General features: G+C 48.8%; 1 protein-coding gene across 2 annotated transcripts in view; it reads right to left on the reverse strand.

Annotated features, from left to right (window-relative positions):
- Window positions 1-24,493, reverse strand: part of DENND4C (DENN domain containing 4C) — a 1,359,979-nt gene that overhangs the window by 639,993 nt on the left and 695,493 nt on the right. For both annotated transcript variants that reach the window (XM_069239287.1, XM_069239298.1), the window contains exons 16-17: window positions 23,843-23,975; window positions 20,135-20,341 (exon numbers count right to left, since the gene is read on the reverse strand). In XM_069239287.1, coding sequence (XP_069095388.1) covers window positions 20,135-20,341; window positions 23,843-23,975 — 340 coding nt within the window. The remainder of the gene's footprint in view (window positions 1-20,134; window positions 20,342-23,842; window positions 23,976-24,493) is intronic.

The following is a 24,493-nucleotide window of genomic DNA, read 5'->3' on the forward strand; positions in this document are numbered from 1 at the left end:
TACTGAAGGCTGCAGAACAACGGACAATGCGCGTTCTCTCGAGTGGCGAACAGATCTACCCGAGGAAACCCCCACTTGTGGAAGATTAAACGGACTTGATCTGGATGGAGACGCCACTCGTGGTCTGCCGAGAAGTGGCGACTGAGACTGTCCGCACGCACGTTCAAGACTCCGGCCAGATGGTTTGCTATCAAGCAAATCCGATGGTCCTTTGCCCAGGACCATAGTCGAAGAGCTTCTCTGCAGAGAAGGTACGACCCCACTCCTCCCTGCTTGTTTATGTACCACATCGTGGTAGTATTGTCCGTTAGGACCTGTACCGACTGACCACGAAGGGAAGGGAGGAAGGCCTTGAGAGCCAGACGTACAGCCCGTAACTCTAACAGATTGATGTGAAAAATCTGTTCCTCTGGAGACCAAAGACCTTTGATCTCCAGATCCCCCAGATGAGCTCCCCACCCTAGAGTGGAAGCATCCGTTATGACTGTGGCCACTGGTGGCGACTGCTGGAACGGCTTTCCTTGTGAAAGATTGTTGCTTGCAATCCACCACTTCAAATCCACAGCAGCATCTCTGGAGATCTTGACAGTACCCTCTAGATCCCCTCTGTGTTGAGACCACTGCCTTCGGAGGCACCACTGAAGAGCCCTCATGTGCCAGCGAGCATGCATGACCAACAGAATGCAGGAGGCAAAAAGACCGAGCAGACGAAGGACCTTGAGGACTGGAACTACCGCTCCATTTCGAAACATTGGAACCAAATCCTGAATATCTTGAATCCGCTGAGGCGGAGGAAAGGCCCGACCCAATGTTGTATCCAGTACTGCCCCTATGAACAGGAGGCGCTGAGAGGGCTCCAGGTGAGATTTGGGCTCGTTCACCGAAAAGCCCAGGTCGAACAACAACTGGGTTGTTGACTGCAGATGACGCAACACAAGCTCCGGGGACTTGGCTTTGATCAACCAATCGTCCAAGTAAGGGAATACTGCTATCCCCTTCCTTCTGAGCTCTGCCGCAACCACCGACATCACCTTCGTGAAGACTCGAGGTGCTGAAGTAAGACCAAACGGAAGGACCGCAAACTGGTAGTGTTGCGATCCCACCACAAACCGGAGATACTTCCTGTGTGACTTGAGTATCGGGATATGAAAGTAAGCATCCTGCAAGTCGACAGACACCATCCAGTCTTCCATGTTCAACGCCAAAAGCACCTGTGCTAGGGTCAGCATCTTGAACTTTTCCTGCTTGAGGAACCAATTCAAGATCCTCAGGTCCAGAATTGGTCTCAAACGACCATCCTTCTTGGGAATCAGGAAATACCTTGAGTAAACTCCTTGACCCCTTTCCTGCTCCGGGACCAACTCCACCGCGCCCTTTAAAAGGAGGACTTCTACCTCCTGTTCTAGCAACAGGAGGTGTTCTTGTGAACAATACGAAGGGCGGGGCGGGATGAGGGGCGGAAACTCCCGAAAGGGAAGGGTGTAGCCTTTTCCCACAACACTGAGAACCCAAGTGTCCGACGTAACAGTCTCCCATTTGGTGAGAAAATGCTGTAATCTTCCCCCTACAGGAGAGGAGTGAGTGGGAAATGGTGGAAGCCTAAGGCTGCTTCCCCTGCTGCACCCCGCCAGAGGATGAGGAAGAGGCAGAGTGCTGCTGAGAGGCTCCCCTGGTGCGGACCCTACCCCTCCCCCTAAAAGATCTATAGGGGTGGGAAGAGGCAGGTTGCTGATATCTTCCCCGAAAGGAAGAGGAGGAAGAGCCACGCCCAAATCCACGAAACCTCCTGAAGAATCTGGAAGAGGCCGTGGAAGAAGGAGCTTGGAGTCCCAACGACTTAGCCGTGGCCCTGCTCTCCTTAAAACGTTCCAAGGCCGAATCAGCCTTAGCCCCAAACAGTTTGTCCCCATCAAACGGGAGATCCAACAATGTGGACTGTACATCTGCCGAAAAGCCCGAGTTACGGAGCCAGGCCTGTCTCCTTTCCACCACAGTTGTGCCCATTGCTCTGGCTACCGAGTCGGTGGTATCCAGTCCCGTCTGGATAATTTGGGTCGCAGCAGCCTGGGCATCAGAGACAAGATCCAAAAGACCCTGGGGAAGCTCTGTAAACGAAGAGGAGATGTCATCCATCAGAGCATGAATATACCTCCCCAGGATACAGGTCGCATTAGTGGCCTTTAACGCCAGACTGCAGGACGAAAAAATCTTCTTCGACTGCGCCTCTAGCTTTTTTGAGTCTCTGTCCCCAGGCACCGTCGGGAAAGAACCAGGCGCTGACTTGGACGAACAGGAGGCCTGCACTACCAAGCTCTCCGGCGTAGGGTGCCTAGATAGGAAACCAGGATCAGTTGGAGCCGTCCGATACCTCCTGGCCACGGCTCTGTGAACTGCTGGGGAAGATGCCGGCCTCTTCCACACCTCTAAAACCGGATCCAGCAGAGCGTCATTAAAAGGTAACAGAGGCTCCGCCGCGGCTGAGGCCGGATGCAACACCTCCGTCAAAAGGTTTTGTTTTGCCTCCACCACCGGCAAAGGCAGGTCCAAAAAACTAGCTGCCTTCCGTACCACTGTATGAAAGGAAGCAGCTTCCTCAGTATATTCCCCCGGGGACGAAAGGTCCCACTCAGGGGAAGTGTCCAGCCCACTGGCCGACTCCAGTCCACGCAGCCCATCACCCGAGTCCTCTAGCTCTCCTTCCTCTAGGGCTCGTTGGTACTCCTGCTCTTCTAGTACCCGGAGAGCACGTCTCCTCGAATGAAGTCGTTGTTCAATACGCGGAGTCGACAATGCCTCCGCCGAAGTCGAAGATCGGCGCCGATCTTCAGAAGCCACCGACGCCGCGTCCGGCGCCACATGTAACTTCGGCGCCGACGAAAGAGCAGCTGAAGCAGATGGACCCACCGGAGTCACAGGCCGAAATCCCGACGTCGACGGGATGGAAATCCCCGGGGCCAATCCTTCTGAAGCCACCGGAGCGGCCACCGGCGCCGACACTGGCGCCGAGCCCACGTTCCCAAACGGGAGAAAGGGCATAAAGGGTGCCGGCCGAAGAGGCGCAGGATCACCCAAAGAAAAGGCCAAAGGCCCAGCCGGAGCACCCCCTGGAGCCATCTGTTGGAAGATGGCATACATCGCATTCAAGAATGCGGAACTATCGGCTCCAGGGGTGGGAAAAGCCGGATACTGGGGTGCCTGTCTCGGAGGCGACCCCGACTCCGGCCTCGGCGTCTGCGCCGGAGAAAACACTTGAGGCTCCAATACCTCAATCACCGACGCCTGTCCAGGCGAAGTTGGTGACGCCGGAGAGGGCAACGGCGTCGAAGGATGCGGCGTCACCGTGGGGCTGACCTCCCATGTCTTTCGGCGCCGATCCGGAGACCTGGAACGAGCCTCCCTTGAATGACGCCGAGATTCTCTACGGCGCCGGGAGTCTCGATGACGCCGATGTTTTGGAGAAGACTTCTTGTGATGCTTCTCCTTTGACTTGGCCATAAACAGCTTCGCCTCACGTTCTTTAAGGGCCTTCGGATTCATGTGCTGACATGAATCACAAGTCGAGACGTCGTGGTCGGAGCTCAAACACCAAAGGCAATCGGAATGAGGATCCGTCACCGACATCTTGCCTCCACACTCACGACAAGGCTTAAATCCAGACTTTCTCTGCGACATTATTTCCACGGAGAAAGAGTACGCAGCAAGATATACACTGTAACCGCAAGAGTAACAGTTGCTCCCTCGAAGATAACCGTTTCGAATGCACGGAAAAAAGGGAACTGACGTCCGCACGTCGTCGAGGACCTCTTATTGCCTGTATGACGTCAGACGGCGTCGCGTGCGAGACAGTGACGTCCTCGTCGACGTGCAGAGACTAGTAAGAAGATTTCCGTAGAATGCTGGCGCCATGGGAGTATTCATGAGGTGAGGAATCCACAGGTAGTTGTATCCATCAGAAGCCCCCTCCAGAACCAGTGGATTATCACATCCACTACCTCTGTCCTTGGTAGGATGAAGCACTCTGGGCACAAAGCCCCCTCCAGAACCAGTGGAGAAAGACATCCACTACCTTTGTCCTTGGCAGGATGAAGCACTCTGGCACAAAGCCCCCTCCAGAACCAGTGGAGTATCACATCCACTACCTCAGTCCTTGGCAGGATGAAGCACTCTGGGCACAGTGGAGACTGTTAACTACTTGAGAGACTGTGGCTTTGCACTCCCCAGGATAAAGCAGTGGGCAACCCACCCACTGGAGAGACTCTGGCTTTGCACTCCCCAGGATTCATCAATGGGAATGGAGCCCCCTCGTAGAGCTGGTGTCGTGCACTCATCCGGCTGAGGTGCCCCCCCACTTCCCTTCCCCCTGAGGTGCCTGTTTTATTTCGATCTGATGCCCCTGCAGTGTTCTCTCCATTTCGATCGGGTATCAAGTGTGGGCCTCGCTCATACATTTTGGGCCCAGTGGTCCATGGACTATATAGGTGCAGTACCTGGACTTGAATTCTTGGTGTACATAATTGTTTATAGTGTATATACATTTTTGACTAATGGATTATTATTGATTACAATGGTTACAATCATTAACTTTTGTCATTGCGTTCTTCCGGGGAGGTTGGGGGGTGTAAATGCATGTTGCAGCATGTATTTGTGTGTATGTTGTTGTGGGTGAGGGTGGGGGTGTTGTGTGTTGCGTGTGTGTGTCACTCTCTTTTCCCTCCCCCCCTCCCCTGTGTTGTAGGTGCAGTACTCACCGTGGTTGTCGCCACCGTCGTTCGTGCTCCTGGTAGAGGAGCAGGAAGACTATCACAGGGAGGATCTGGAGTTCAGGCTCCATGATGTCCTGGTTCCTCGTGGGGTGTGTAAAGGTGAGTGTTTTCCCTTCCAAGTCCTGTTTCCGCCGTGTTTTTGTTCGATTTGAATCCACCCCGGAAAAGGTGGCGGATTGGCTTGTCATAATATTGTGGGTGGTACATTGTCTTCCGCCTGTCTGTTGGCGGTGACCGCCAAGCTGTTTGTTTGTACCACCATGGCGGTTGGAGTGTTAAAGTGGCTGTCTATGTTGGCGGTTTACGCCATGGTCATAATTCCATTTTCTTTTACCGCCGGCCTGTTGGCGGTTTTACCGCCGCTTTACCACCGGCCACCAGGGTTGTAATGAGGGCCATAATGTTATTAACATTATTTATATGTATTTAAATAGTCTAAATAGCTTACTAGCCACAATTAAATTAAAATTGTTCCTCTAGGACATATTTAACACTTTTCTGACCACCAGCAAAGTAAGCACGACAATGGAGCATGCCACTATAGTGCTAATCCCTATAAGGGGTCAGGACTACAGGCAGATCACACTCGTGGACCTTGATATAAACATTTACTTGAAGATACTGGCCATACGTCTGACTCATGTACTTCCTTAATTCATGAAGATCAGCCTGGTTTTGTGACCGGGAGACAGACCTTTGACAACATATGTCACATGCCCTCCTCGTCCAGAAGACCAAATAGAAAATGCTGAAAGGGGTTTCTTCTGACACTTGATGTCGAAAAGGCCTTAGAAAGAGTGAACTGGTGAATAATGACGGTGACAATGCACACCGTTGGTACAGGGGAAAAGACAATTCTTTGGACGATCATGGAGGCCTACCAGGCACCTATAGCCTAGGTAATGACAGACGGTACATTCTCAGGCACCCTGTTTTTGCAGAGAGGTATACGGCACGGCTGCCCCGCCTCTCCTGATGTACGTCACGGTGCTACAAGCTTTGTCAAATGTGATACGCCAGGAAACAGAAGATTGTGCCACCAGCAGAATCAACACTTGGTGCCCCCAGCCTCTAACAGGCTGCTATAATACTACTTACACTAGATGAAAACCTAATCACAATATATATCATAAAACCAGTGGCTGGATATCAGCCATTTACAAGTTCCTTTGTACCCAACAAACACCAGCAAGTTGGTCATATATGCAGACATTGTCCAGAGCAGATAAACTTCATGCAACCTAATGCAACGAGAGAATGAATGTTGGCGAGTTTGCAGACGAGTGGGTACTCATTTGCCTGCATGGATAATGTCCCAAGTTACAAGCATATTGAAAGGAAGTATTAGCCGCCATAAATGAAAAACAGATGTCCCAATACCAGATGACCCTATAACAAAAAATGAGGGGCCAACATCCTGCAGGCTTGACAGGGGTCATGTTGGGAAACCGGTGCTTAACCTACCAGCTTTTACTAATAGTGAGAATTACAATAGCTAAACTTTGGAAACTAAAGTCCAAAATGGAACATGTGGTGGCAATTATGGGAACCATGGCTTTGGAGAAGTTATTTGGTCATGTGGCCAAGGACACAGATAACCTCATGAAGACCTGGCAACCAGTGTTTTCGTACACAGGTGAGGAAAGGAGAGAATTTATATGACCTCCAAGATTATGAGCGAGGAGTCCAATTGAAAAAACCCATCAATAAAATGTTCCATACTGGTCTGCTTAAGGCTGGAGACAGGAGTTGAAATTATTGTGAATGTAATAGTTATATCTGAAAGAGTAAATCATGTCGACCTTGCAGAATCAAGGTATTTGAAGCTACAGTGTTGTGTTGGAGGGCGTTTTTGTTAGTTACAAGTGGTACAATGGGGACTAAATAAGGAAATTAATGCGGTACTGTTTAATCTATGAAACTTTAATAAAATTTATTAACAAAAAAATGGTCTTGACATTCTGTTTCCTCCCTTTTCAAGTGTGCCCCAGTGTTATATGTGGACCAAGCAAAACGGTCAAGAAGGATTTGAAACTTGAGCAGGATGGGATAATGTAGTGCCAAAAAGGATGCCAACAGCACCTGCATCCCAGATATTCTAGGAGGTTCAGAGCAGTCATCTCTGCCCATTTAGTTTTTTGTCTGCTCCTGTGAAATATTTCAAACTTAATCACACCTATTCAAGGCAAATTAGTGACGGGGATAAGCTAGAAAGCCAATGCAAATTAGCCTTCAGGAACTTCAAGCAGGGAAAAGATACCTTCCTAAAAGATACTTTCCTTAATATTTATAAAAAATATCAGCTTAACTATTGAATTGGATTAGTAATAGCTATTAAAAATAGTTGTTAAATTTCTCTAGCTTGTCCCATTCCTGAGATACAGTATTAGTATTTTGATGTATACTCTGGTTTTCTATGCAGGACAGTGAGGCCTGCCACACTGAAATTAGCCTTTGGGTGTAATTACTGTAAGGACATCCCAACATTAAATCTGTACATGTCATACTTTAAGTACCATGCATCTTGCCTTCTAGACCACAAGTCATACTAAGGGATTGGTAAAGTATTTAAAAGAAAGGTTTTTAATTGTCAAAAACATCTACTTTGACAGTTACAGTCAGGCTATACCAGTAGGCTACAAGCCATGATTGCACTGCCACTTAAGTGGATAGCATAATAGGTAGTGTAGTCCACTAATGGCATTTACATTTCAGGCCCTCTGTTACATTTTGTACAATATACTGGGGACTTCTAGACAAGTAAAAAACAAAAACTATCTTGGAGTATGCAAATATGACCATGTCTAAAGGGGCACAGACACTTTACTATTGGTTGAAAGGTGTAAAGTGCACAGAACTCTAAATCCACGAGTATAATGTCCAACAAAAGGTGAAAAAGTTAGGGCAATCACACAGAAAAGGTGTATTTCCTGCAAAGCATCATGTCTTTACCATGAAAAGCTAGAATATGATCATTTAGACTGCAGGATAGTTCTAGGTTTAGCTACAGACAATTAGATTATTTTGGGACATGTCTTGAAGCATAGGTTGATCCCACTGGGCAGCACAGGGTAAGACCCATTGGTGTCTTTCAGTTCCCTAGAATATATGTCCTGGTGCTGTAAAGGAGAGAGGTGTGAATTGCCTTTCCATCATGAGCCTATCTACATTTGCTCATCCGTAAGCTTACCAGGTCCTAATCTTTTGTGTGCAATCGGAATAGGATTTATCTTTTTCATGGTAACAATGCAAAAAAGCCATATTAAATGCAAGCAGAGGCCTGATGTAAGGCATGTTTTAGTGCATAGCACTAATCTGATGGCATAACATATGAGTGTGGGGCTTTGAAGACTGAAGGGTAGGCCAGAATTTGATACAGTAAGCTGGGCAGTAAATTGTACCTTTAGAAACAAGCAAATGAGAGGGAGAAATCATAGACTCATTAAGTTTGGATGAGACCGACGTCACAGATGCAGTGATCAATAATGCTCTTATTATTGTTGGCACAAGCCAGATAACATTTCAAATTTAAAAGGTAGCCGTTATGAGCAATTTCAGAACTATCCAAATTGTTTACATATCAGGATTACTTACAGAAAGCATGACTGTCCACTATATCTGTTATTATATGCCATAGTACTGAAACAAATGGAATCCTAAGTTGGAAAACTACTCTGGGACAGGGCTGCGACTAGGTATTTGCACACATGTGCGTCCTTGTAAAAGGATAATATTCACCTTAATGTCCCACAGTGGAGTCAGAACCTAAATCCAATGTTCGTCAAAGCAAAAAATGTGGAGGGCTCCCAGTCCCCAACATTAGCTGGGAAGATCTAAAATGTTTGCCCTGACCACAAGGAAGAAAACCTCAACAAGGAGCATACACTACAATACAGGAAGAACTAGTGCACTATGGTGGTCATTATAACATTGGCGGTGACTGTTAAAGTGCCGGTAGTACCGGCAACAGGTTGGCAGTAGTTACCGCCAAATTAAGACCATGGCGGTGAGAACTCCCATAGACAGCCAATGTACCACACCATCCGGCAGAGTGTTAACACCACGGTGGTAGCCACCAACAGCTAGGGGGAAGACACCGACGCCATCAAAAGCCTGGCGGAAACACATCACAGAAGACCAAAGACTCACCAACAGATTCACAGGGAAGATCAACACCGCCATGGAACCGGAACTTCAAGTCTTCCCGATGCTCTTCTACGCCATGCTCCACCTGAAACACCAACGCCGACGAAGACGAAGACGGCGACAGTGAGTACAACTGCCTAGCACACAAGGGAGGGAGGAAATGCAAGGACTATAATAAGGCAGTACTGAGAATGTATTGAATGGGAACTGCCACCATATGAACCAATTGGATAACGAAGAGATACGTACCATTGTCCAGAAAGGGCCAATGCCAGTCCAAGTACAAAGGACCCACATGGCCATAGGGCACAGTACAAAGCCCAACTTGTTTCCTGACAACATCTGCACAGAACTGTGCAGGGGCATCATTTTGGAAGTGGGCAGGCACCTCAGAGGGAAAGGGGGTGGGGGCACCTCAGCTGAAGTCGGGAACTTGCCCACTGGTTCTGGAGGGGGCTCCATGCCAATTATCCTTTTCTGGGGAGTGCAAGGTCACAGTCTCTAAGGTGGGGTATTTGCCCACTGGTTCTGGAGGGGGCTCCATGCCCATTAATCATTGCTGGGAAGTGCAAAGTCACAGTCTCTCAGGTGGGGAACTTGCCCACTGGATCTGGAGGGGGCTCTTTGACAGCAGTACCTGGAGGGTGGCCTACATGCCCTCTACTAGAAGTGAGGGCTGCATTGTCTCAGCTGGAGGTGAGGACTCCATGACCACTGGTGGTGGTTGTGGTGTTGCTATCCTGCCAGCCTCTGCTGGAGGTGAGGGCTGGTGTGTTTCAACTGGGAAAGGTGCCTCCTGGGCAGCCTCTGCTGGAGGCGAGGGCTGGTGTGTCTCAGCAGGGGATGAGGGCCCGTGCCCACTGGTGGTGGTGTTGGTACCCTGCCAGCCTCTGGAGTAAGTGAGGGCTGCTGTGTCTCAGCAGAGGAAGGGGGCCTCCTGGGCAGCCTCTATTGGAGGCGAGGGCTGCTGTGTCTCAGCTGGAGGTGAGGGCTTCTTCCCGTTCCTGGCTGGTGGTGAGGGCTTCTTCCCTTTCCTGACTGGTGGAGTGTGATCCTTCCCATTCCTGGCTGGTGGAGTGGGATCCTTCCCCTTCCTGACTGGTGGAGTGGGATCCTTCCCCTTCCCGACTGGTGGAGTGGGATCCTTCCCCTTCCCGACTGGTGGAGTGGGATCCATCCCCTTCCTGGTCGGTGGAGTGGGATCCTTCCCCCTCCTGGTCGGTGGTGTGGGATCCTTCCCCTTCCTGGCTGGTGGAGTGGGATCCTTCACTGTCTTGCCTCCATGACTAGGAGGTGCCTCTACTGTCCCCGTGGACTGTTTGGCTGAGATACTGGGCTGGGTCGTTGGGACCCCGCTCTTACGGTATGAAGAGGGCGGGGCGGGGGGGGGTTTGGAGGTCAAGAGAAAGCTGCTTAGTGATGGTGGGGTGTGGTGGGATGAGGGATGGGTTTGGAGGTTGGGGGAGTGGTTGTTGGAGGTGTACGTCTGCTGGACTTGTGTGCAGGTGTATGGGCAGTGTGTTGATGTGAGGTGGATGGCTGTTGGCTGTCTGAATGCCTGCGTTTGTGTACTTTGGGGGGTGGACAGACAGGGTGGGAGAGGACACAGGGGCGCGTGGATGGATGTTGTGGAGGTGTCTGCTAGTGAGGTGTGTGTGCTGCTTGATGTGGTGATGCTGGTGGTGGATGTTGAAGCAGTGCATGCAGGTGTGAGTGTGGATGTGACTGTGAGGGAGGTGGAGGAGGGGAAGACAGTGGAGGCAGTGGATGTGGTTGTGTGTGCAACTGTCTGTTGTTTGCGTGCGTGCTTGTGGATTGAAGTGTGGGGCCTGTGTTTGACTATACTGCTCGTCTGATGTCTTGTGTGCATGCTCGTCTATATGTGTGCATGGGATGGGTTGGGGTTTAGGAGACTGGGACTGGGATGTGGTAGATGGAGTGGGGGGACGGTAGGAACAGGGACAATGGTTGCTATGAGAGAGGAGGCCAGAGCCTGAATCAGCCGCCAATCCACCTTGGATGCCGTCCAGGAATTCACTGCATTGCTGCATCTCGAATGGTTGACTGCCCTACAGAGATGGATCTCAGGAGGGCAATAGCCTCCTCACTGAGGGTAGCAGGGCTGAGGTTCCTGTGGCGAAGGAGATTCCCACCCTCCTGGGTGAGCGGGCACGGTCAACTCGCTGAGCGGCTACTGGGAGGGCGGTAATGGTACGGGGCTGGTGGCTGTACCTGCAGCTGGGGTGGTCACAGAGGTGTCCACCACCACCAAGGAGCTCTCATCGGAGAAGGAATCAGAGTCTGTGTTGTCACCTCCTGTCTCTGCCGTGGTGCTCCCCTCGCTCTCCCAGTCCCACTGGTTCCCTCGGCGTCGGTGGACTCTGTCTCCTGGGTCCTGTGGGATGCAGCTCTCTCTGTCGCCGGTGCCCCTGCTGCTCTGCCAGATGATGCTAATGCACACATGAACAGGATGACAGAAGGAGAAAGGGGGAGGAGGGAGAGAAAGGGAGCACTGGATCAATCGTAGCACCAACACCACAGTTGGCATACACAGTACCAACACACAGGGATCAGGATTGAGCACTATGCATTGCACTGGCATTCAACTGGCTAGATGCCACAACAAGATGAGGGCCAACCACCGCCAACTGCACCCATCCTGGGATCCACTAAGCCCTGTTTGACATGGAATGCAACCTAGCTAGGTTACCTGGATTTGCTATACACCCATTACCCTTGAGCTAGTTCACGCCGCAATGTCTGACCTGGCATTAAGGGGCACCCACTAACTCACACCCACCACCTGGATCCCATCCCACCTACCTATTATTGTTGAAACGCCAACTGTACTCAACCCCTTGTGGCTGCTGTGATGCCCTCAAGCGCCCATCCAGATCTGGGTAGGCCATCGCCAGTATGCCACCCATCAAGGGGGTCAGGTTCCGATGGGCACCCCTTCCTCGTTGGGAGGCCATCCCCAGCTGGGCCTCCGAGGTCTTCCGTGCCCAGCGACTCAGGTCCTCCCACCTTTTCCAACAGTGGGGGTGCTCTGCCTGCTGTAGACCCCCAGGGTCCACACGTCCTTGGCGATGGCATGCCACAATCCCTTCTTTTGATGGGCGCTGACCTGCAGAGGTGATACAGACGGGAGGACACCATTACACATACAATCCAGCCTGTCACACATATGGCCCACCAATCCCGTTTCCATCTCCATTGGCACACACATCGCCCAGCACCCACCATGTATACGGCCACCAGACATTTCCCCTCCCATGACACAATGCTTGCACATACATCTCAATGCACCCTTCCCACATGCATGGTACCCAATGTGTACTCACCTGTTGGTCTGGAGGCCCATACAGCAGTCCATACTGGGGCAGGACCCCATCCACCAGTCGCTCCAACTCCATCGAAGTGAAGGCAGGGGCCCTTTCCTCAGTCACACGGGCCATGGTAGGTTCCAGACACAGGTCACAGCAGCACATGCAATGTAGTTGTTGTCCTGTGAAAAGTCAGGAATCAAGTGAGGATTTAGATAGAAAATGGTGGTCACGTCCGTGGCGGTCTACACCGTCACCGCCGGCGCTGATCCCCATTAGCCACTGTACTCCACAGAGCCCCATATTAGCCAATGAGGAACTGTACGGCGGTACAAGACCGCCTTTCGCCATGACGCCCAATGTTGGCGGACTTACCTCACTTCCACCTGTCCCTAGATACAGGACATGTGGTCGCCATTTCATGGTGGTAGACAATGATCAGTTTATCCATAACTGTGTCATTGCCTAGAATTGCACATACATTGCCATTCCCACTGTCCCATCACATTAATGCTGTATGTACACTGAGGTGGTGGATCCACTGTTCAAATTGTGACAGCCTACTCACTCTTGTGTCCCTTAGATACCTACCGCTACGGATGAATAGGAGGAGGAAACAACCCCGTGTACAGACTCCTTTTGGACTTGGCTACACTGGCGGACAGGCACATTATACTCACCTATACGCTGGACAGGACCACAATCACAGAGCTGTGTTCCCAATTGCAGCCTGACCTGATATCAGCTAACTGTCATCCCACTGGTATCCCCCCTCCTGTGCGAGTGTTATCAGTGCTCCATTTCCTGGCAAATGGTTCTTTCCAAGTGACAGTGGGCTTGGCAGCAGCAGGAATGTCACAACCAATGTCCTCAATCATGCTGGCAAGGGTATTGTCTGCCTTGGTGAAACATGTTCAGCTACATCGCTTTCCCTCAGGTGGAAGATTTGGCCACTGTGAAGGCAGGATTCTATGCAATGGGGCATATCCCCAATATTATTGGGGCAATAGACTGTACAAATATTGCGTTTGTCCCCCCCACCCCCGTTAGAATGAACAGGTGTTAAGGAATCTGAAGAGTTTTCACTCAATGAATGTGCAAATGGTGTGCCTGGTGGACCAGTACATCTCCCACATCACTGCCAAGTATCCTGGGTCGGTGCATGATGCCTTTGTCCTGAGAAATAGCAGCATCCCAAATGCGATGGCTCAACTACAGAGGCACAGGGTGTGGCTTATAGGTGAGCCAGAGTCCCCACCCACTGTATGTCAGTGTATGCCTTCAGGTGTTATCCCCATAGCATTGTGTAAGGCTAATGTTTGTCCCTCAATACTTTCAGGTGATTCTGGCTACCCAAACCTATTGTGGGTCCTGACCCCTGTGAGGAATGCCAGGACAGGGGCTGAGAACCGTTATAAGGCACATGGGCCAACCAGAAGAATAATCGAGCCGACCTTCGGCCTCCTGAAGGCCAGGGTAAGGTGCCTCCATCTGACAGGTGGATCCCTGTGGTACTCACCCGGATATGTCTGCCAGATAGTCGCACCATGCTGCATGTTGCACAACCTGGCCCTCAGACGACATGTGCCTTTTCTGCAGGAGGAGGAGACTGGAGATGCCCCTGTGGCAGCAGTGGACCCTGAGGACAGTGAGGATGAGGAGGCAGAGGATGAGGATGTGGGCAACAGGACATCAGTTATACATCAATACTTCCAATGACACACAGGTGAGACAGTGGAACTGATCATTGCTCTGGCTTTTGATTTCATCTGTGTGACTGGGCATGATGGCATTCACTTCCTTTGCATCTCAACTTGCTGTCACCTATGGCTTGTAATTTCACATATGTTGGTGATATGACAACAGTGTCCTGAAGTGATTACAGACAGTTACAGGTCATTAATTGTATGCTATCACAGTGTTCAGATCATTTGCACTAGATGTGACTGTTCCCCCAAATACATTTCAGCACATAAAATACTATCAGTCAAGTTGTGTTCAAGGGTGTTTATTGTAGTGCTATAAAACTGAGGGAAAAGTGCAATGGAATGGGGTGATGTCCAGGGTATCGCTCCAGTCTGTTTGTAGCACAGTTCCAGTGTCCAATGGTCCATAGGAAGGGGAGCAAAGGCAGTTCAAAGTGGACAAGGTGACCGGGTGGGACACAAGGGGGACAATCAGGAGAGTCATTTCCTGGCAGTGGTCTTGGCAAGTGTCTCTGGCTTCTGTCTGGGTCGCAGGGAACATTTACTGACTGGTTCACCTTCTGCAGGTAAAAGGGTGCTGGTGGCCTGTGGGTCCTGTTGCGGGGCCTCCTGCCCACTAGCTGCAGCGGAAGTGTAGGGCTGGTCAATAGACTGGCTAGTGGTAGGGGCCCGCTGCTGTGCTGTTGATTCCCTCATGAAGTTGGCCATGTCTGCCAGCATCAGTGCTATGGAGATTATGATAGTGTTGAGGGCCTGCAAGGCCTCCCTGTTCTCCTGATGGTGTTCCTCCTGCAGCCACTTGTTCTCCTGCATGTTGTCAAGGATCTGGCCTTCGTGTCCTCGGATTGTTGATAGGCCCCCAGGATCTTGGCGAGTGCCTCCTGGGGAGTCAGTTCCCTGGGCCTGTCCTCCCAGTGTCCCTGTTCCCCTGGCCCCTGAACGGTTTGCCCACTGTCACTGACACCAGGTCACTGATTGTCTTGGGGGCGAGGTGTGGACTGGGGTCCCTGGACAGGTGGGCACACTGATGATTGATGTGTCCTGGGGACAAAGGTGTGGGGATGCTGGGTGGGTGCTGTGGTGTTGGATACTGATGGGGGAGGCTCTGTGGTGGACTGGGAGTGGGCTGGGGTGATCGACTGTCCAGTGGTCCCTGATGGGCTAGGTTGTTGATCCAGATCTAGAAGTCCAGAGTTACTGTCTACACTGGGGGCATCTTCTGTCAGGGGACTGGATAATCGTGGGACCTCCTTTCCGCCGACATTAGCTGAGGCACCTGCGGGGATGTAATGTGACATATTGTATGCCTGTGACATATTGTACACCCCTAGCTTCTCTCTATCGTTGCTGTTGCCCTGCCACCTTTGATTATGTATGGTGATGTATTTTGGGATTGTTAGTTCCTCTATGCTGTGCATGCTTTGGTGATGGGTGCCCATGCAGGGCTGGGAGGGCTGTCCATGTATTGGTATAGCATGCAGGGCTTGGTATTGGGGTTAGTCAGATGTGTAGGTGCAGTGCGTGGGATGGAGTGGGGTAATGGGAGTGAGGGTGAGATGGCCCGCAGGTATGGGGGGTGATAACTAATAAGTATTGACTCACCAGTGTCCAGTCCTCAGGCTACTCCAGTTAGTCCCTCAGGATGCAGGATTGCCAAGACTTGCTTCTCCCATGCTGTGAGTTGTGGGGAAGGACGTGGGGGGGGGGGTTGTAGGGGGTGGGGGGTGTCCACCACCAGTCCTCTGGATGGCGAGCTGGTGCCTTGCTGCCATGGAACGTACCTTCCCCTTAGGTCGTTACACCTCTTCCTGATGTCGTCCCTTGTTCTTGGAGGATGTCCCACGGCGTTCACCCTGTCCACGATTCTTCGCCCTAACTCCATCATCCTGACAATGGATATCTGCTGTATCTGTGCTCCAAACAGCTGTGGCTCTACCCTGACAATTTCCTCCACCATGACCCTTACCTCCTCATCATTGAAACGGAGGTGCCTTAGCAGGGAAATGGGTGTTTGTTGGTGTGAGGGTGTTGGTGGGGTGCGTGAAGGATGTATGGGTGTATGTGGTGTGTTTCTAGTTGGCTCAGTGCTCTTGGTGTCAGTCTGGTGGCAATTGTTTTGATTCGTAATGGGTTGTGGGTAATGTGGGTGTGTTTTATAGTGCTGTGTGTGTGTGGTGTGTGTGTGTCAGTGTCAGGTGTGTGTTTCTGGTATTGGCCAATGTTGTGTGGTTTAGTATTTGGGTGTCCATTCTGAGTGCGCCGGTGTGTACCGCCAATGGTTTAGCGCCATTGAATGTCCGTCGTGGTGATTTGTGGGTCATGATGTAGTGGCCGTTGTTTTGTTGACATAACAGTATAGGTGTGGGGACCGATAGTTTAACACTGACCTTTGGGCTGGCGGATTTGTGTATGTGGCGGTATTCTGTCAGACCGGGGTGTGTGTGTGGGTCATAATATGTGGAACGGGTATTCACCACTGCAGCGGTATGTTGGCAGCCGTCACTGTGGCGGTAAGCGGGATTTACCGCCAATGTCATGATGAGGGCCTATGTTAGTACATACATGCATTGTGGCCTACTTGTGGTACATATCGCCAACAATGGCCAAGCTAGTTCCACATTAGAGGATAAGATTGTCCATTGTCAACCAACTGCCCCTTATTAATACTGTAATACATCCCAAGTTCCTCTACCTCTTCATCAATATCTTCCTTCTCAAAACGTCATTTAAAATACTTTGCATCCTGCTGATAAAACTGCTCTAAGCAGGTAACAGTAAGTATAGGCATACAGAAGCTCTCCTATGATCTAGGCAGATGGTAGTTTCAGACTTCGAAATGTACCACTATGTCACACACAAATCTCAACTAGTGATTGAGAGGGAGGTAGCCTCTCCTTGGCCACTAATTATGATATTGGCTAGGCCTTTGTCCAGACCTGCTATTTATATTACATCAGCACAGTGGCCTGCACTGTACGGTATAGCATAAATACTTGGGATGGCCGACTTGTATTCACCAGCCCTGTCTCTGGCAAATAACCCATGTATACCCCTGTTGATGAAAATCAATGCTACCTAATCCTACCCCAATTGAAATAGCTGGTAGTGATAACCCTGGCAGATAACTTTTGTACTTCAAGTCGAAGCACAGCATGCAGGCATTTAACACACTGCATCCCATGAAGACATGTGACCCCCTGAGCAACATGGTCACACCTGAGACCGACAAATGATCAGACAAATGATTTCCTATCTGCAAGCTGCAATATTGAAGAATAAAACACAAACTACAGAAAGGAGTAAGGAATAGACTCCTTGAGCTGGCTCTGTATATACTATACCAAAGTATGGTATGGTGTGTACAGAGTCCACTGGATCCCCAGAGGCTTTACAGAGGGAAAAGTAGATAATACTAATACAATGAACGCTGCGGGGATTACAAGTAAGTACCCGCAACTTCAGGGTACAAACCTCGAGGGTTTAGATCAGCCCTTTGGGAGGGTGAGGGCACAGGTCAGCACCAAACATACACCCTCAGCGGCGCAGGGGCGGCCGGGTGCAGACACAGCATCGGGCACCCAATGCTCTTCAATGAGGAACTCTGGGATCACAAAGAGGCTGCAGGCTTGGTCCAGGGAGTCAGGTGACGAAGACCAATGGTTGGGCAGGTAAGTACAAATCCCACTAGACTTCGGTGGACTGTCGGTTGGGTTTCCCAAGGCCAGGGGGCTGCGAGTGCAGGGGTACCTTTAGGAATCAGGAATCTTCACTGGAGCCACTGTGGTCAGGGGAGATTTGGGTTGCATGCGTCATCATGTTGGTCAGGAGGGGTCAACCCAGACTGGATCCGAGGTCGGAATTGCCTGGGGACCTTCTCTGGACTGGTGGGCCACTTGGAACCGGGATGTGAGTGTCGTGGTCAGGACTTGCGAATCTGGAGGGCTCTGGAGTCCTTGTTGGAGGTTTCTTTGTGGACAGGGCTACTGTCCTCTGGAGTTCTCGGTCCTTAGGGTAGGCAGGCAGTCCTCTGGGGGTTTGTAGAGGTCCTGGATCTTGGGTTGCAAGAGTCACTGTACAAGGGGTCATGGGTATATTCTGAGGAAATGCCTCCTTGGCATGGTTACCCCCTAACTTTTTGCCTTTGCTGATGATAAGTTATGATTTGAAAGTGTGCTGCGACTCTGCTAACCAGGCCCCAGAACCAGTGTTCTTTCCCTAAACTGTACCTTTGTCTCCACAATTGGCACAACCCAGGCACTCAGATAAGTCCCTTGTAAATGGAGACTTTACAAGGGCCCTGATGCCAGGGAAGGTCTCTAAGGGCAGCAGCATGTCTTATGCTAACCTAGAGACCCCTCACTCAGCACATGCACACTGCTTCACAGCTTGTGTGTGCTGGTGGGGAGAAAATGACTAAGTCGACAAGGCACTCCCCTCAGAGTGCCATGCCAACCTCACACTGCCTGTGGCATAGGTAAGTCACCCCTCTAGCAGGCCTTACAGCCTTAAGGCAGGGTGCACTATACCACAGGTGAGGGCATATGTGCATGAGCACTATGCCCCTACAGTGTATAAGCAAAACCTTAGACATTGTAAGTGCAGGGTAGCCATAAGAGTATATGGTCTGGGAGTTTGTCAAACACGAACTCCACAGTTCCATAACGGCTACACTGAAAACTGGGAAGTTTGGTATCAAACTTCTCAGCACAATAAATGCACCCTGATGCCAGTGTGTAATTTATTGTAACCTACACCCAGAGGGCATCTTAGAGATGCCCCCTGAATACCTACCCGACCTCTAGTGTAGGCTGACCAGTTTCTGCCAGCCTGCCACACACCAGACATGTTGCTGGCCACATGGGGAGAGTGCCTTTGTCACTCTGTGGCCAGAAACAAAGCCTGTACTGGGTGGAGGTGCTTCTCACCTCCCCCACCAGGAACTGTAACACCTGGCGGTGAGCCTCAAAGGCTCTCCCCTTTTGTTACAGCGCCCAAGGGCATCCCAGCTAGTGGAGATGCCCGCCCCTCCGGCCACTGCCCCCACTTTTGGCGGCAAGGCTGGAGGAGATAATGAGAAAAATAAGGAGGAGTTGGAGTTGGGTTGGTGAGAGTTCCAGTCAAACTGATCAGGTCTTGGATCACCGCGGTTTTGTTATTTAAGAACAACAGAAAGTATTCAGTGTAAAGGTAGCCACCACGTATCTGTTGAGCTAGTGGATTTTGAAAAGCTCATCACCCGACAGGTAGCATAACCAAGTGTTCAACATATTTAGTTTTTTCATCCTTGGTACTGCCCTATAATGGCCTCAAATGCAAATGGCAGCTTATACTGTATTTTTCCAGTTGGGCTATAAAAGACCAATTCTGTTAGTCGCTGCAGGTCAAACCAATATGCTACTTGCCCTTGTTTAGGGTGTAGATCTTATCACTTTGAGTATTATTGTGTTGATTAAACTATTAGAGGTCTTCTTGAAGTTGTTCTGAGTTGGGCTCTTCTTGTCAGATTGTGCACCCCCATGGCAAAGGGATCACAAATGCCCTCTACGCATTGACGGTCAACTGACCCCATGACATGTAGATTACTTTGTTACTCTTGGTTGCTGAGCTAAATAAATTAATCATTCAGGGGCATGTAGGCCCATGCTTAAGACAGAAAAGTGAAACTAGATACCACCATACCAAAAATATGTTGCTTGAAAGATAACTTCATTCCATGATGTCAGAGAACAGATATAGGCAGAAACAAAGCCTTTATACAAAACATATAATTAACAGAAGAAAAAACTGGTATGTAAATAAAAATAAAAAACATTAGAAGTGGCAATTGGAAACCTACATTATATATAAAACCCAATAGATATTAAGATTGCATAGAGGGGAGCGCTACGCATACATTAAAAGGGGCACAATTTGAAATAATAATAAGGTAGTGAAGCTGAAAGTTATATTTCTGCACAATCAGGCAAAAATAATTGAAAACAAAAACATTCCTGTACCTTGCCTCAATAAAAAAAGAGCAAAACAAAGCAAAGCAGATAAAAGAAATCACTAACATTTTTGTTTGGATTACATTAGGACAGAAGTTTTGTGCCTTTTTTTCCAAAGCCTGGTTCTCAATTCGATTATAGTATGCACAACACAAAAACATTCTGTAAACAGAATTAACATTCACTGTACAGTTATAAATACTTGCCTCATCCAGGGGTTCCACTTCTGTTTTCCTCATATTAACAAGTACATCATATGCCTTCTGCAGTGCTTTGCTCTTAGGATGGGAAACCTTTACATAAGCAGGTAGGCAAATGAACCACAGGCTGTAACAGTGGCTGAACAGGCACTTGGCCCACATTGGTGGGTTTGTGTAATATCTTCTAGCTAACTTCTGAGCGGTTTTGATCTCCTGTATATAAAAGCAAATATATAAAATTAAACAAATACAAAAAGGGATATATAAATATGATGAAGCAAGTTATGCAGAAAATAAATGAATGTTTCCTCAAGGCATTTTTATTCAGGGATGCATATATATACTGTAAATTAACATGTTACTGACGTTCTATTTATCCACAGATTGCTTATATTAGGATACTCCCTAAGCAACCAACTGGATCTGGAAGTTTTCAAGAAGTACCACCACACACCAGTAAGTGGAGCCAAATGGCACAGCCAGAAGTGATGTGCATGGTGCCTATATAGGTGCTGCCCCAGCGCGATGTCCTCCGCTACGTGATTCCTATTTGAGCCTAAAGCACAGAGCTATACTGAGGTGTTGTGATATGCTTGGGCTCAAGGGTGAACACATTAGAAATGTAAGGACTAAATTAAGGTCTTGTGGAGGCATAATGAACGGTGTAGGGGATAACAGGTGTTGGAGACCTTTAAGAAACCATGTCTCAACGGGTGATCTGGAAACTGCAAAAAAGCAGATTTTGGCTGAAAGGTACCCTTCAACTAGTCCCAAGGCAAGACCATGTCGGCAAGCAATAACACAAACAATACAACTTCAGAGAAGGGTTCAGAAAGAGGATAATTTGTTTTGCAGCACACCAAGCAACAAACTTGTCCCATCAGCAGGCGTATACCAGTTCTTACGAGGGACACTTGGCTGCCGGAATAACATCTTATACTACGGGAGGCAGATCAAAAACTCAACTGCTGATGCTCAATCTCCAAACGTATGAAGTCTGATAGTGTACAGGTTTGGGTGCAGAACCATGCTGGTTGCTGCGACAGGAGATCCTCCCGAAGGGGCAGACTGATCAGAGGACAAATGCTTATGGTAAGGAGTTCAGGATACCATTCTCTCCATGCTCAATCTGGAGTCAAAATGATGAGTTGGGTCCAGTCCATCCTGATTTTCTTCAGAACTCGGGGCAGAAGAGATATCGGCCAGAAGGCATACAGAAGTCCTGAACTCCACTCAAGACAAAATGAGTCTCTGAGCAACAGCCATCTTGGAAATCTCAAAGTGCAGACACTGGGCGTTCCAGCAGTGGCAAACAGATCTAGCTAAGGTTCTCCCCAATCGTGGACAGACCTTGCATTGTCTCTTGATGAAGACAACATTCGTGAGCGGCAAGGCATCAACGGCTAAGTTCATCTGGCCTGGCATTCAGAGAGCCCACCAGGTGTTGCCTAACCAGGAAATTCTCCAACTCACTTCTGGCACAGGGTTCAGGACCTCACACCGCACTTTGTTACATTACCACACAGGACAGGGGTTACTGAACGTCTGAACCAGCCACCCCCTTAATGAAGGCGAGGAAGGCCTTAAATACCAATGGATTGCTCTCAGCGCCAATAGGTTAATGTAAAGCAGAGATTCCACCAGAGTCCTCTGATGGGATGCGGCTCGAGGGATTGCCAGTGGCTGAGATTCATTCAAGCATTCGATCATCTATCTCCTCGTTCTTTTTGCAGTCGATCTATGACAAGCATGACATCTAAGCACTACAGAAGAAGCAATTGCATTGTTCAGCGAGTTGGTCATATACAGTCTGCAGCGTATGGTGAACTCTGCTGCATACCTTTTTGGGTCCAGATAGTTTGGGCCTCCTCTGAGACCATGGCCAGCACTTGCGCAATCAAGTCTCAAACTGTGGGAATACTGTCACAAGAAACACGTGGTGTTCACAACCGCAGTGCAAGGCTGATGGAAGAGAAAATCCTCTTTCCAAAGCCTCTCAGATTCCTTATCTGGTAGATTTGTAGGGAACGTGCCAGGGTTGATCCTGAAGTTGGCGTCCTGGACCACCAGGCTCTCAGGGATTAGGGTGCTGGGTGAGGAAAGCTGGGTCCCCAGGAGCACAAAGGTTCCAAGGGGTGATGTACCTGTGTATAGGAGTGCCTGAACAGGGCTTTGTTCACGCATTGAGCAGGAAATAAGTGAGGGCTTCATTTAAGGGAAGTAAGGGCACTGTAGGGAATACCTTCAGCAGGACCTCAGCCTTGACTTACTGAGGACAGCATAAGTTCCAGGACTTCAGAAGCCTTCTGTATCATCATAGCGAAAGATGCCCCTTCCACTGTAGCCACACTAGGAGAGAGAACAATAAAGATCCTCATATCCCCTCCAATCATCTTTCTCAAAGGGCCCATAAGTAAAGGGAGGCACTGTCTCTGATCAAGAAGGTCTGGATTTGGTCAGCGACAGAGGGCACCAGATGACGCTGTTCTGGCTCCCTAAGAGAGTCAAGAATGATGAGTGGGATCGGCAGGCACAGTGCCACAAGACCCAACCCCTCTGGAAGGATCCAGAGGGCCAGACTGGCACCAAGATCAAACCCACCGAAGAAATCTAGTTGGTGCACCGTTCAGTCTTTTGGGGCCTGAAGGCGCTAGAGAGAGGTCCAGTCACCCAAAACCGCGGTGCATGGCCTCATAAAATTATTTTAATTGAGCGAGGGTCACTCCTGCACCAGGAAACGCTGAAGCGTAGAGCAGACCCAGGCTAAGACCCCACAGGAAAGACATGGGAGCAGGGCTTTGATTTGTGATGTAGCTCCTGCACCTTGTCTGGTGATTTCAATCGATCCAGCAAAAGTGAAGTATGCTTTGGCTTCTTTGTCAGACTGAGGTAGCTCTTTTGATCCACGCTGATGGTGCCCTCCACGTCAGTTCCGCACTGGACAACACCACCTCCTGGTGTGCAGAGTTACTGCTTGAAAATTTCCAGACCCAGTCTGATGCCTGGGGAATACTCTAAGGTAAGGAATCTGGGGCTATAATCAATGCTTACTTGCTGCGCTGAAAGAACATTTGCAATGCCAATTTTTCTATATTGTTTTCAAAAGTAAAATGTTTACTCACTGACCCAACTTTTAACTTAAAGAACATATTTAGGTCTAATTCTTTCAGTCCATCTTAACTTTACATCCATTTTAACCTTGCCACTTCTTAACCGTTTTACGTACGGTGAAAGGATTCTATGCCCTCTGTACTAAATGCACATATAACATACACTGCTACATTATCACTTCTGTAGAATTAGTTACACGTTGCTAAGTGCTAAAAATGTTTTTATTCTACCACAGTTACTACACGATTTACTTTACATTTTAAAATATAAATTATAAAGCGGATGACCTGAGAACAATAAAGGCGAGATATGACTAGGAGATGAGAATGTTGTCTGCACCTATACACAAAAAAACTAGCTACATTTTCAGGCAGCTAAAAACCATCAATATTAATTTATACTGGAAATCAAGGCTTTAGACCTTCCAATGGTCGTGACCACTCCCAATCTGCTTTACCAACATTATTAAGAGAACTTGCCTGTTATTAGCATTTTAATTGATCTAAATACAATCATTTGAGTGAGGTGATCAACCTATCACTCATAAAGCACTCTTTCAAAAATGTACAATGTTTTAATTTCCGGTTTACTGAGTAGCCTGACCTGCTTGGTCCTCCTGGCAATGAAAGCAGGGCTGTTTGATGTTCGGTTTACCGGCGCATGCCCGTTAGACGTAAGAGTGAGGTCCTGGGGACTGTCAAACAACTTGAGGTCTAACCTTGGAAAGTTTTTGTAGCTAACAAAAAAGGAAATAAACATTATTGATCATCGAATGGATATCCCAACTTTTCACAAGATAGGGAAGTCTAGAAAAACATTAAGGAGATCAAAAAACAGAACAAAATACTACTTTAAGAAAACTTAAAAATATCTTTGAAAATATATAATTGCAATTATGATTGCAATTGCTAATGATATTTTAAACATTACAAATTAAGCTATCGTCCAACATCTGTTAATGTATTTAAATTAAACAAATCCATTTACTGAACATTTCAGGGAATTTTAAACAGCAAGGATAACACTCTACATCATGAACACTGTATTAATAACATACAACACGGGTGTGACACGTGCAAACAACTCAACCTTATATATTCAATATTCAACATTTATGACTATACACCAATGCCATTGTAGTTTGCAAAACTTTAAAAGAAAAACGTTACTTATCTGCAACAATCAGTTTGCTGCTATTAGTGTTGCAGATCACACGATGTACACACTCGTCATTTACTGCTGGGCATAAAAAAT

Source organism: Pleurodeles waltl, chromosome 1_2, assembly GCF_031143425.1.
Source record: "Pleurodeles waltl isolate 20211129_DDA chromosome 1_2, aPleWal1.hap1.20221129, whole genome shotgun sequence".
NCBI lineage: Eukaryota > Metazoa > Chordata > Amphibia > Caudata > Salamandridae > Pleurodeles > Pleurodeles waltl.